The sequence below is a fragment of the Etheostoma spectabile genome, chromosome 14 (assembly GCF_008692095.1).
Source record: "Etheostoma spectabile isolate EspeVRDwgs_2016 chromosome 14, UIUC_Espe_1.0, whole genome shotgun sequence".
NCBI lineage: Eukaryota > Metazoa > Chordata > Actinopteri > Perciformes > Percidae > Etheostoma > Etheostoma spectabile.
In genome coordinates, this window is record NC_045746.1 from 7,682,958 (window position 1) to 7,695,463 (window position 12,506).

General features: G+C 40.5%; 1 protein-coding gene across 5 annotated transcripts in view; it reads right to left on the reverse strand.

The window, feature by feature from the left end:
- Positions 1-12,506, reverse strand: part of sema4ab (sema domain, immunoglobulin domain (Ig), transmembrane domain (TM) and short cytoplasmic domain, (semaphorin) 4Ab) — a 42,642-nt gene that overhangs the window by 23,084 nt on the left and 7,052 nt on the right. For 4 of the 5 annotated variants that reach the window (XR_004335051.1, XM_032536224.1, XM_032536223.1 and 1 more), the window contains 12 exons: positions 12,052-12,303; positions 11,475-11,635; positions 11,080-11,139; positions 9,773-9,871; positions 9,489-9,582; positions 8,819-8,941; positions 7,493-7,620; positions 6,754-6,935; positions 5,804-5,948; positions 4,091-4,280; positions 1,573-1,688; positions 776-939 (listed from right to left, as the gene is read on the reverse strand). Coding sequence is in view for 4 of the 5 variants with exons in the window: in XM_032536224.1 (XP_032392115.1) it covers positions 776-939; positions 1,573-1,688; positions 4,091-4,280; positions 5,804-5,948; positions 6,754-6,935; positions 7,493-7,620; positions 8,819-8,941; positions 9,489-9,582; positions 9,773-9,871; positions 11,080-11,139; positions 11,475-11,635; positions 12,052-12,148 (1,559 nt within the window). In the remaining variant the exon portion in view is untranslated. Of the gene's footprint in view, positions 1-775; positions 940-1,572; positions 1,689-4,090; positions 4,281-5,803; positions 5,949-6,753; positions 6,936-7,492; positions 7,621-8,818; positions 8,942-9,488; positions 9,583-9,772; positions 9,872-11,079; positions 11,140-11,474; positions 11,636-12,051; positions 12,304-12,506 lie in introns of those variants that run through there. The other variant, XM_032536226.1, reaches the window with a different exon arrangement.

Genomic DNA, 12,506 nt, shown 5'->3' on the forward strand with positions numbered 1-12,506 from the left:
ATGGAGGTGGAAACATCATTCTTTGGGGATGCTGTTCTGCAAAGGGGCACGACGGCACCCTATCAAGGGAAAGACGGCTGGGGCCAAGTATCGCGAGATCTTGGCCAACAACCTCCTTCCCTCAGTAAGAGCATTGAAGATGGGTCGTGGTTGGGTCTTCCAGCATGACAACGACCCAAAACACACAGCCAGGGCAACTAAGGAGTGGCTCCAGACCTGAATCCAATAGAAAATCTTTGGAGCGAGATGAAAGTCCGTATTGCCGAGCGACAGCCCTGAAACCTGAAGGATCTGGAGAAGGTCTGTGTGGAGGAGTGGGCCAAAATCCCTGCTGCAGTGTGTGCAAACCTGGTCAAGAACTACAGGAAACGTATGATCTTTGTAACTGCAAACAAAGGTTTCTTTACCAAATATTAAGTTCTGCTTTTCTGATGTATCAAATACTTATGTCATGCAATAAAATGCAAATTAATTATTTACAAATCCCACAATGTGATTTTCTGTAGTTTTATTTTAGATTCCGTCTCTCACAGAGGAAGTGTACCTATGATAACAATTACAGACCTCCACATGCTTTGTAAGTAGGAAAACCTGCAAAATCAGCAGTGTATCAAATACTTGTTGTGGGATGTTGTTCCACTAGTGTGTACATTTAATTCAATTTATTTTGCAGCTTAAATATGTTCTTTATTTTAACAGCAGTGTCATACATCCTCCTAACCCTCCATAATATGAGACATTTTTAACATAATGGCAATTTCTGGGTGGTACTCACAGAATAGTCTGTGTGTTGGAGGCCTCTACACAGGCCTTGCTGGCAGAATCCCACCCACAGAACGGGTCTCGGGCCAGAACACACTGAGGACAGGTCCAGTAGTGAGAGCAGTTGGCAGTTGGAACCCTCACCACACCCTCTGATGTGCCAACATATATCATACCCTGTAGTGGGACAGAACAACATCAAAACTGTTTAAACCAGGGGCCTACAACGTTTGGTTTTCTTGGCCAAAGGCCATTGACCTGAACAACAGACCAACACATAGTCTAAAATTAAGTAGCATAATAAAGTGGACCTACAATAACGCGTAGGGGGGCCTAAAGCCTTTACACATAGCTTTTATGGTGCCCTTTAATACTAAGGTACTGTTTACGTTCATATATCATCATGTTTCAATATCAAACATACATGTGGAAGGCATATTTCTAATTGATTGGCTCAACTGTATTGGCTACCTTACCTATAGGCCAGTAAGCATATCATCCATGTTTTTGAGCTTGGTGTGTTTGCGCTGTAATATCATTAGCAACATATATCTAGTGAATCAGACTTTGGAGACTGCAGAGATAGCCGTTGCAAGTGAGCAGCCGTTCTTAGTGAGTTCGCAGTTTAAAGTAAAATGAAGTTTATTATTTATTTTGTTTATTATTAATACCATCATTTATGTTTCATTATTATCTGTATCATTGCTGCACTGGGTTCCAGGCTGGTGCATGAGGTCGTTGATGACCAGACATCTAGTTTTAGAGTAGTATCTTTCAGGGATCCTACAGTAAGTCCCTCTTATTGCGTACCTTGGGTATGGAAAGCTTCAGGCTCTTGACAGGCTGAGGCTGCTCAAACACCTGGATCTCCTCTACGAGGTGGGCCCCACTCTGCAGCAGCACTGCTTTGTGTAAGTAACCCGACTCTGAAACACAGCAAGTTAGAAAACACAGTTCCTCTTTATACAACAGACAGACTCAATACCATTACCACATCCATGCACCTAGGAGTCTTTTTTTTTGTCTGTCATGTTTACCTACCTTTCGTTTGTTAGTAAACCTAAACTGTAAAGCGTATTTGAGTGTTTAGAAAAGTGCTATAAAAACTAAATGTATTATTATTATTATTATTATTATTATTATTATTATTATTATTACTACTACTACTACTACAGCCCTTATGGTGTTTACAGTTGTAGTGTTTTGGGTTAGGGTGTTTTGATTGCAACTTGTTATCAGATAAAATGGCACTATCGTGAAAAGTTAGTAATCTCCTGCCACAAAGCTGACTGTCACTTTACAAATTAATTCCATGTACACATGTAATAATTTAACCAGACTGACAATTGTAAGTGTTAATAATAATAATAATAATAATAATACATTTTATTTAACAGCGCCTTTCTAACACTCAAGGACGCTTTACAGAGAATAAAAGACAGATACAGGGAACATAAAAGTGTAAGTAGTAATAACAAAACAAACAAAACAAAAAACAAAACAAACAAAACAAACAAACAAAAACAAAACAAAACAGGAACAGTGTATTTACAGATAAGCGAGCTGGAACAGATGGGTTTTTAGTCTAGTTTTGAACAGAGGGAGAGAGTTGATGTTGCGGAGGTCGGGTGGGAGTGAGTTCCAGAGCTGGGGAGCAGAGCGGCTGAAGGCTCTGGTCCCCACGGTGATGAGTCGAGCATGGGGGACAGTGAGGTGGAGGAAGGAGGAAGATCTGAGGGAGCGGGAGGGGACGGCGATGTGTGGGAGTTCTGATAGATATGGAGGGGCAAGGTTATGGATGGCTTTGAAAGTATATTTTAAATTGATTCTGGATTGAACCGGAGCCAATGGAGCTGCTGAAGAACCGGGGTTATATGATGAAATGGGGGTTCTGGTGATGACACGAGCTGCTGATTTCTAAGAAGTTGAAGTTATGGGGGATTTTTGAGGAAGCCAAAAGAGAGAGTTACAGTCGGCGGGAGGTGACGAGGCTGTGGATAAGGATGGAGGCAGTGTGAGGCAGTGTTGAGTAATGATGTCAAGAGAGCCCATATTTCTGTACCAAGTTGATGCTAAAATTCCAAAAACGTGACGCTACTGGGTTTTCTTCAGTAACGGGATGCAAGTTCTTTTGGACCTGAAGGTTCAGGGCAGAGATGGGAAGTAACGAAGTACAAATCTTCGTTACTGTATTCAAGTAGATTTTTCAGGTATTTTTATTTTACTATTTATTTTTGTGGCAACTTTTTACTTTTACTCCTCACATTTTAACACGAATATCGGTACTTTCTACTCCTTACATTTCATCCTCGGCCTTTTCTGAGAGAGATGTTTGAGCTAGTAGAATGACTCCTGGCGAATGTGCTAAGGAACACTAAAAGTATGGGAAACTTCTTAACTAATATCAGTTTAGTAATTCACACTAAACCCATTATTTTCTCTCCAGAAGCCATATTTAAGTACACACACACATACATTCTTTTAAATGTTAAGGGAAAGATTAAAAAAGAGAAACTGGATCTGTGACTTCTCACAGAATCCCAACTGAATTCCTATCTTGCTGCTCAGTCAGAATCTTATTGAGCTGGACACCCAGTCTGTTTTACGTCTATTGGCAGATATCCATTTACAATATAGGTAATGGCATATAAAGAGCCTTTTTCCACATCCACTGAAGTTTCTCAGCGTGCACTCTGGTGACATTTGTGTGGTCCAGTACATTCACAAGGCTACTACTTTTACTTTTATACTTTCATTAAATTTCAGTAAAGAAGTTAAACCAGAGTATTTTTTAACACAAGTATCTGTGTTTCTAATTAAGTATGGGAAGTGAGTACTTTTGCCATCTCTGGTGCAGGATATGCCTTCAAATGCTCTTGCCGCTGACCTTTCAAAAGCGCAACCAATGAGATAACAGCCGCCGTGACCTAGCAATGGGAAGTAGCATCCTTGCCACCCTCAATGACGAACACCTGTGTAGGCGGCTTATTCTTCAGTTTGGACCAAATGTTTGCGAGGAGGATTTGCTGATGGGTTTACATTTTACTGAAATTGTACCTTGTACGTTTTAAATGTGACAAAAAAAAAAATGAACCCAACCTGGGCTCCAAAAATTGCATTCTCCCTAAAGGGAGCATTCTACAGTGGAGCCAATCCTTGTTAAACATATGCTTAAAATAATTGTGCTTTTGCTGCTGCTGTTTACATTAATCGGAATGCAAATTCAAAAAAATGTGCTACTGTTTTTTATCCTTGTGTAGCATTTGGTTGTGCAACCCTGTGTTGCACAATCAATGTGTCATAGTTGTGTGCCTCCCACATGGCCTACCTGTGAGCAGAAACAGGACCGTGTAGTGTTTGCTGTTGGCACCCTTCACTCTCTGGACAGTCAGATGGCTGTAGTTGTAATCAGCAGACACCATGCCCAGACGTCTTCCTACAGGTCGCACACTGTGGTCTGCCAGGAAGTTTTCTTTGACAAAGCGCAGGGCGTTGTCAGACGCGTTGTGCAGGCCACACTGCCACACAAAAAGGCAGTTCACACTTCACAACTAAATCAAACCATTTTCATTAAATAATTCCAATTCAATACAACTTGGATCTTATTTTCATGGTTTTGTCCATCACTTGATCAGATCAACTCCATAAAGCTAATGGGGGGGGGGAGTGGATGTTGTTCACATGTCATCCTCTTCATAAACAGCTGTGACAGTTGCTGCCTGACAGACATTTAAAGGAAGTACACATATTCAATGTCAATTCAACACATATGAAAGACGTTTCTTAATATTTACCACAGCAGATTGACTGGCATTCTTTTACAATTCATAGAATATATTTTGCCACATTCCATAAATTAATTGTCATGAAATCTGCAGGGACATCAGCAATTATCCAACGTCTCTTCAATTACGGATACATAAGTGGATCTGATCTTCAACGGGCGGCTGTGGCTCAGTGGTAGAGCGGTTGCCTGTCAATCGGAAGGTTGGTGGTTCGATCCCTGCCCCTGCAGTCATTGTCGAAGTGTCCTTGGGCAAGACACTGAACCCCGAGTTGCCCCCGGTGCTGCGCATTGGAGTGTGAGTGTGTATGAATGTTTATCTGATGAGCAGGTGGCACCTTGTACGGCAGCCCCGGCCACAGTGTGTGAATGTGTGTGAATGGTGAATGTATCCTGTATGATGTAAAAGCGCTTTGAGAAGTCGTTAAGACTGGAAAAGCGCTATATAAATACAGCACATTTAAATTTATTTACATTCAATCCGCACAAGCCTAGTACCCAACTACAGTGAGTACAGGCGGTTTAAAGGTGAAGCAGACGGTGGATGTGTAGGCAGTTGGATGTTTGCGACAGACAGTTTGGGTCATCATTTTCCTGTTCGCCTTCTTTTTCTCTTCTAAATAAGTTTGTCTTACCTTGTCCCTAACCTGTCAGATCGTTTGACTGCTTGTCTTTCTTGACCCTTCTCACATTTAGGGATGTCCCCATGCCAGATCTCAGCTATTTAGGTCTATGTAAATTGTAGTGTGGTCTAAATCTATATGAAAAATTATTTAAAAAAAAACTTCTGTTATGAATTGACGCTATAAATAACATAACAAGTAACTGAATACAGTGTTATTACTCATAGAAATAGACAAAAGTGTGAAAATAATTCTAATTTCAGTTGTGAGGCCATTAAAACCCTATCTGAAACAGAAACGTCATAAAAGGTCATATTTATAACAGACATCTCATAATTGTTGTTAGGAAAAAAATGTATCTCTATACGTTTATACTTCTTGTTTTGGATTTGCACCTAACTATTAATCAGTTCATACTTATGATACTAAGCAGTCACCTGTTTACCATTCCTTGCATTGTGTTTGGTTTGCGCCTCAAGGACAATCTTTTTATTATATATTCGGTTTTTATTTGCACTTTTCCTACTTTGTACTGACACTGCTGCACTACAATTCCCCTCAGGATAAATAAAGCTCTACCGTTTTTCTTGACATTCCATTTTCATATTAATTGTGACCAAAAGGGACCATTTACCTCTCCTGGATTTGCCACCTTCTCTTGAACCCGTGTGCTCCACTGTAATGTGTCCCGGTTCAGGACTTTGTAGTTACCAGAGAAAACTGATTTGATGTCAGTCAGGCTGAATGAACACACTGCTGACCGTCCAGAGTTGACGGACCTAGTCAATGGAACAAGAAACACAAGACACTATGAGGGTAGCTACAGACAAAACCCATGATGCACACAATAAAGCCATCCATGTGTAGATGGATAAGAATGAGAGCACAGGGTCCGAGCAGATGCACCACCTGCTTCAGCTTACATGCTTTACACATTCCCCTCATTGCCTCTTGTATTGCCTGTTATCGCCATCCAAAAAGGGTATGTTATCCTCAATAGTGTGTATGTAGAGTATGTTAGCAGTGGTGCAGTGAGACATGCAGCTTTCACTGTACACGTTGATTGTATCACCATTTATTTGACGTTCATACACAGAGACAACTCTGAGACAACAGTTGCTACTTCTTACTGTTGTGCTCATGGAAACCTGCCATGTTGTTTGATTAAGACAACCTGCAACCATCAGTTGTCCTCACAAGTCTTCCTACTAACAGCATATTAACAGTGGTTTTTACATGATGGTTTAAATGTTTATTCTTCATTTTTTTATGTTTAAAAATGTATGGTAAAAAATGTAGTTAATGTAAGTGTGGCTTCATCCTTTATGTGATGAAAAAGCATTTAAAGTTTTGCAAAAACACCCACTCTGCTTTTAAACAGCACTCAGCATGAGTCTGACTTTTGCAAGTCACAGGTGAAATAAGACTCTGACTTAATGCCAAGTAATATGCTGGTTCAGAAAAACTTCCCTCCCTGCACCACCCTCAGAAAATGACAGTTGATTCTAAGGGAAAACAGGCCACCACATCTTTAGGGGATGGTGATTAGGAACTGTATGGATCATGGCCCTTAATTTAACTGACCACTGGGAGGTGAAGATGCCATAAAAGACTGTGTCGTCTGCAGGAGCGCCCTCTGCTGGTGGGAGGGTGTCGATGTCTTGGATCACATTGTAGGGCAGCTCATTGTCAGCCTGGCACAACAGCTGAGCTTTGGCAAACGTGGTCCAGCGTCGCTGGAGGGTGCGCTGACCTCCAACATCACTCTGACACATGAGAGGAGAAGAAGGCATCAAGCACAACAAACTGCTAAACTCAGTACACAATTTCGGGTTTTTGGAAGTCAGACTTATAGATTATGCATTTAGCAGTCAGTAAAAACAGGCTTAAAGAAATGTCATAGAGGATGCACTTGCCTTATCAGCTTAATGAAAGCAGAGGTGCCTATATGAGAACTGAATCAGTCTTTGCATGCTATCATCATTCCTTCTGTTCATACATCATCATTATGCACCTTCAGTAGAAGTGATATATATATCAATATATACACAGGATGTCATTGTTCATAATTAAAAGTCCAAAGAGGAAATGTAAATACAAAATAATTGTTTATTATAAACTAAGAATAATCAGGTCATAATTCTAAAGAAAGTGAAACTACGTTAATATGAGAATGAAAACATGCCTTTGAGAGTAGAATCTATGTATGTGAGAGATTAAAGGAAAATTGGTCAATACATTGGTCAATTGGTCAACAACTGTGCTACATAAGAACAAATGTAAAAAAGTGGTTCTTGCATTAGAGCCATTGTTTTGCCCTTACCATGCAGATCTGAGCGACACGAGAAACGATACATTTGTCGATGAAGTCATACTCTCTGCCGACTTCACTGAAGAAAAAGTAGATTTTCTCATCATCGGGGCTGAAAGCGGAGCTGATGAAGGTTGGATCTATTGCAAACAGATGGCAAAGTATGCAGAAGATGTACATTTGTGGAAAATAAAACAGCATCATTCAAACAAAAAGATATGTCCCAGTTTATCAACATGTTTGTTTCTGGGACCCTTTGACCCATGGGACCCATGCATAAAAACCAATGTTGGTGTGAAATGTTTTTTTAATGATGTCAGGGACATTTTAAAGCTGTCATAACGCATACAGTAAATAGGAATTGTACTCCATTTGGGGCTGTATCATATGTAAGCTCAGTCAAAAAGGACAGCAAAATGAATTACATTAAAATCATACTACTTCTTAAACAACTGTGGTTAATGCATATACCATTTTAACTCCGATTTTTGGAGGTGTTAACTTGACCAACTGAGTTTAATTCTTGTCTTTCTAACCTCGGCCCACACAACAATAAGCATGTGTTGTTTTATTCTCTTTTTATTCTAAGGTTTGGCGGTTCAAATCCCGCCCATGTTAACTCCAATCAAAAACTAAGTAAGTGCAGAGTGAAAACTGTGCTAAACTGTGCCTTTTGAGTAATGTCAACATTGCTAGACAACATTGTTTGTGCTCAGCAACTAGAGAAAATATTAAGGATTCAGTTCACACAAAACGTTAGGTGCACTCCAAAAATACTTAAAGGTTTGGGTTATGGTCCTTTCAGGTTCATACTTGTATATTTGGTTTCTAATGTAAAAAAAAAAAAAAAAAATCTAATACCATCAGTGAGAATATACTTATATTCATCCTCTGTCTGAAACGCTATCTTTAAGCACCTGCGTCTTTAAGCCCCCCCCTCACAAAAAAGCCCAGCCTGCTCGGATTGGTCAGCGTTTCCGGGGCTGTCGCATCTCAGCGTCTTCCCTGTCATGGCAGCAGTAGAAGCACTGTAAAAGCACTGTTGCGGCACTTTCTACCTATATATAGTATAGTTTTTATATCACAACCGCCTCGTCCCAGTGTTTCCTCTATGTTGATTTTGCCGGGGTCGGCCCACCACAGGGCGGGGGTGTTCTTCGGACGGACCTGCCACCACTGTTAAAAAAAATCCTAAAGGAAACACTGTGTCCTAAATACGGGCTGTGCGTATTTCACTGTGAATTAAGAGTTTTAATACTTTCACAGTATTTGTATAGCATCTCAACCTGCTTTATTTATATTATCATATTTTTTTTTTTTGAAAGACAACACACTCACCCTCCAGCCATCCTAATGTATCATCCAACTTCAGGTCAACACGCCTGTTCTCACTGAGGTGCCGGGAGATGACTGGCCGGTTCCCCCTGTAGTCTGCGACGGTCCCGGTATAAAGCTCTTCGTCTGAGACACAGAACAACACTTAGCACAATACTGCAGCGACAGTGAATATGACAAAAATAATAAGCCATGCCCCTTTAAATGAACAATTAAAGGTCCCATGACATGAAAGTTTCACTTTATGAGGTTTTTTGACATTAATATGAGTTCCCCCAGCCTGCCTATGGTCCCCCAGTGACTAGAAATGGTGAATAGGTGTAAACCGAGCCCTGGGTATCCTGCTCTGCCTTTGAGAAAATGAAAACTTAGATGGCCAATTTGGAATCTTGCCCCTTATGAGGTCATAAGGGGCAAGATTATGGCCCCTTTCTCTGCTTTGCCCGCCCAGAGAATTCGGCCTGGCCACGAGAAAGAGAGAAACATCATGGCTTTCAAACAAGTAAAGTGGCAGTTGGTCAAGTTTTTGCCACATGCCAACCTCCATCCATCCCACCATTTGGATTCAGCAGTAAATCCGTCCACATACACTAAGCAGCAGCCACATTTTTGGTTTCAACTTGCCTCAGCTATCACTTTATTGTAGCAGGTGTGGCATCATTGCCTTACCTACCTACGATGATAGCAGTGTTGCGTTGGTAGGGGTCATAAGGGCAGCGACCTCTTCCTTCCTCAGGCTTGACGCTCATTGTTAACGTCTCTGAGTGCTGAACAGAAAAAAAAGTCCTATTGGTATCAAACTAAATAAAGTTGCACGGAAATAAATAAAATGACATCACATCAAATGCGACCTACTGCTTTTAAAGAATATCTGGGTATTTTTCTGCATAAATTGTTCAAATTCTTAAACAGGGCACACTATCGTGCTGTCACACATGTCACTGTAAACACACTTACAATGTAGGTGCAGCGTGGACTGAAGGCAAATGTTCCACAGGCATAAATGTGGGTGGTGTTTAAGAACTGCAGAACACGAATGAAATTCGGACAGTCGGCCTAGAAAAAACACAGAGAGGACATCAAGTTACAGTGGCTTCAGAAAGTTTACACACCCTTGCTAAAGTTTTTGGAAATTGATCTTAATGTCATAATTACTTAATGTCATAATTACAACATTTCACACTTGTAACTGAATAATGTATTGCAAATAACTAAATGTTCTTCTTTAAAATACTTATGCAGGGGGCATAAGTACACACACCCCTATGTTAAATTCCCATAGAGGTAGGCAGATTTTGATTTTTAAAGGCCAGTTATTTCATGGATCCAGGATACTATGCATCCTGATAAAGTTCCCTTGGCCTTTGGAATTAAAATACCCCCCCCCCCCCCCAAACTTCACATACCCTTCACCATACATAGAGATAGGCATGGGATACTTTCCATAAGATCAATTCTCAATGCAAATCAAACCAGCTATTAAGCTAATTGAAATAACACCATGCCAGTCTCTATGTATGGTGAAGGGAATGTGATGATGTGGTGCCATTTTAATTCCAAAGGCCAAGAGAACTTTATTTGTGTTTTTCCTGCTCATTTAACCCTTGTGTTGTCTTCCTGTTAACCCTGAACTTGTCCTTCCAGGTCAAAATTTAAAATGAATATCTTTTTGTGCTTGCGCTTTTTCTTATTTATTTCTCCCCTTTTCCAGCTTTTGCTGCTTTTTTTTTTTTTTTTTTTAAAGCTGAGCTGGTTCAATAATAAATGTATTCTTCGAATTCCTGATCAACAAACCCCATTGATATCAAATTATGCATACGTTTTTAGTTAAAAAGGTAGAAATTATGAATTATTTTGACTAATACTGTAGTTAAGATCAGAGGATGTTGAGTGGATCACAGATGGGTAGATGTCAACATTTAGTACGGATACTGTTTTGAAACCCTTAAAAAAATAATTCAAATGCTATAAGATTAAATAAAACACCGGAAATTCAATGAAAGTAATCATTAATTTCACCTGAAGAATTTTGTATGGAATCATCCATGTTATTTTTGGGCAATTTGGTTGAAAGAAATCCATATTTCTGATATAAAACACTTTGAAACGGGTCAATTTGACCCGAGGACAACACAAGGGTTAGGGAACTGTAAATAGAAGCTGTCTGTTACGGACAGCCTGGTCTTGTTTGGTTGGTACTCTGAGGCAAGAGGAGAATTTCATTTCACTTTGGAGTCTAGCCGTTTACGTCAGTAACTACTTGCCATTTTCTTGCCTTTCATTGAACATTGTTCAATGTCTTTCTCTGAAGGGCTCCAGTCCAGCTGAAAGAAGAGAAGAGATTTTCAAACTTCATACACAATTTGTGCTTTGGAATAAAACTGTGTCCTGAGAAACAGGAGACCCATTTAACAGCCTCATTAAGTTACAATTAACTGCTTTCCCCCATTAAATAACAACCGAAACTGGCAGCCAAACTACTTTCCAATCTTACACTTTTACTAATTTTCTAATGGCTGTCACTGCTTGCATAATTTTGCATTTTCTAGTTTGAGTTCCATATGTTTAAAATGTTGAAAAAGTAATAGTAACTAAAGTAGCTTAAGCAATGATGACTCTTTCAATTTTGGTTGGGCTTTATCAGTGGTCGCTCCCCCACCTTACTCCTCAGTATGATGACATCTTTGTGGCTAACATCCAATGCTAACACAGCATCCCGGGCTCCTACATACAGCATGTCTCCATCCTCACTCAGCAGCAACGTGGTGGTGTTGCTAACATCATGGCAGCTAAAGCGGGTGAGATGTCTCCCGGGACTACCTGTGGATTGACAGCAGTTACCACTGGGATTAGGCATTTTCATTCCATTTCAGCAGGCGACTAAAAGCATCTAGATGAATGCAGGCGGCAAGCTGCCAATTTGTACAGCAGATTGTAGTTGATGTATTTATTACCAAAGCATTTATTAGTAATACCGTTAAAGTCGGGAAAATGTAAAAGAATTGCGTTGCAGATCAATTTCAGGTGTGCGACCATACATTTTCTGCCTGCGCCCCTAAAAATAAATTCACTAAGGGGCTACAGTGCTCACCGCTCCTAGTAAAAAAACATTTGTCTATAGCCCTCATATTACGTATAATGTCAAATAAATGCATAGACCAGCTACAGCTACATTGCTACCTTTACGTTCTTTTAACTTTTCCAGCAGGATAAAGGAAAACAAAGTCTTTACTCACCCATTGGGAAGGAGAGTCTGGGAGTCAGTCTTGTCAGACATGGGCTTAGAAAACCCAGCAAGGAAACAATGAGGGACAGCAGGCTGGGATTGTCCATTACAGCAGGAATGAGGACGTCTGACCCTAATTACATTGAAGGTCAGAGGGCGAGCACTGGGTCAGATCATCCAGAGTGTCAAAGACTCGTTAGGAGGGGTGGTGATCGTAGCTGAAGCCAGATACTCTGATTTTTGCAGCAGACCATCACTGGATCTGGAACACAGACACACAAACACACACCTCTGCATGTGTTAAAGTCACAGCGAGACACAGCAATGTCGCTAAAGCGGACAATTCACACAGCCAGCGTTTGCTGCAATTACATTGCAAGATCGCTAACCCCTTCTCCGTGCCTGTCTGCATTAAGTGTAACACACACACACACACACACACACACACACACACACACACACACA